At 34.1% G+C, this 1,531-nt stretch overlaps 1 protein-coding gene across 3 annotated transcripts in view; it reads right to left on the bottom strand.

The window, feature by feature from the left end:
- Positions 1 to 565: 565 nt before the first annotated feature.
- Positions 566 to 1,531, bottom strand: part of zgc:158766 (uncharacterized protein LOC100009641 homolog) — a 34,360-nt gene continuing 33,394 nt past the window's right edge. For all 3 annotated transcript variants that reach the window (XM_061220781.1, XM_061220857.1, XM_061220932.1), the window contains one exon: positions 566 to 1,113. Coding sequence is in view for 1 of the 3 variants with exons in the window: in XM_061220857.1 (XP_061076841.1) it covers positions 1,108 to 1,113 (6 nt within the window). In the remaining 2 variants the exon portion in view is untranslated. The remainder of the gene's footprint in view (positions 1,114 to 1,531) is intronic.

Genomic DNA, 1,531 nt, shown 5'->3' with positions numbered 1-1,531 from the left:
CCCTACTCTGGACATTCATTGAAAAACAAATCTATGAGCAATCGAACAAAGTAAAAAGAAGGAAGTCTTGTCATATGCCGCAGAATTATTGGCAGCCCCAACTATATAACCATAAAACTGTATATATAACTATATACCTATATAATTATTGAGATAAACTGAAAAATACTTAACTTTATAAATGTTTCAGTGGAACCAATTTAATTTCAAAAATAGATTTCACCAAAATCAAGGTTCCATAATTATTGGCACCCCTGGTTTAGTACTTGGTGCATCTACCTCTGGCAAGGATAACAGCATGATTGTTTTTCCTGTAAAGCTTGACAAGGTTAAGGAACACATTTGGAGGGATTTTGGACCGTTCCTCTATGCAGATCCTTGTAAGATCTTTCACATTAATGTGTTTGCGCACATCAACTGCCCTCTTCAGTTCAGCCCACAGGCTTTTGATTAGATTGAGGGGAGATGGCCATTGCAGAACATAGATTTGGTTGACCTTAAGTATATATTCAGTAGGAAGAATGTATGTTAAATGTGATGACATTTTCAAATGCAGAAACAATAATCAGAGTTAGTCTTTTATTTTAATGATGTTTAATGATCTGTACAAACAAGCAATTCACTTATTAGTGTTAAAAATATGAAATTACAAAGAATGATGCTTGTATTTCACTGAATACAACTGTAAGGCTGTCTGCTAAACCTATTACAAAGATTTCATTTCTCCATGCCATCCATAATTTGTTTCTGTGTTTTCCATTTGAAAGAAAAAAGTAATAAACTCATCTATGGTATAAACAGTGATGCAGATCTAGTCAACTAAACCAATATACATTTTATTACGTACCAGCATTTGCGGTGCTTTTTTAGTACTGCATAGAATTTTTTTTTTACATTTACAAAACATAATTATAAAATACAACAATAAAACGTGGGTGTCTCAGATATAGTGTCAATGATTAGTGCTCCTCAAGAGATTTAGTCCACACTGATCTGGCTCACACAATATCTCTTCAGGTTAGTTCAGAAGCACAGTTGAGTGGCTCTAGAGTTGGTGACCAGAGACTCCAATGTCACTTCCAATCCAGTGCAGCCTTGGCCCAGGACTCATAGCTAGGAAAAATAACCCCACATTGAATTAAATACATACTGTACTGGTGATTATGCAAAGAGCAAGAGTTGCTGTTTTCTACTGAGACAATGCTCAGCTTTCACAACCTACAGTAGATCCAAGATTCTGTTACAAGCTTTGGGCTGCACATGGGTTGTACAATGACAATTAAATTCATTTGCTTTATTAAGGTCTTCCAATTTCCCAATGAATACAGTTCCATTCATTGCCATAATTCTACTAATCACTTCATATTAATTAGTTGAAAAAGCAGTCCTTTTGTAAATGTTGTATATTCCATATACTGTACCTATGTAGCCTATATTAAATTTGCATTGTATGGCAATTGCAATGTTGTAATGTAGTTCAATGTCTGTTTAAAAAAAACACATTAATTTTGTCTGTCATTGTTTGATTTGA

This window comes from Conger conger, chromosome 1 (assembly GCF_963514075.1).
Source record: "Conger conger chromosome 1, fConCon1.1, whole genome shotgun sequence".
NCBI lineage: Eukaryota > Metazoa > Chordata > Actinopteri > Anguilliformes > Congridae > Conger > Conger conger.
This window is presented reverse-complemented; position numbering and strand designations above follow the sequence as displayed.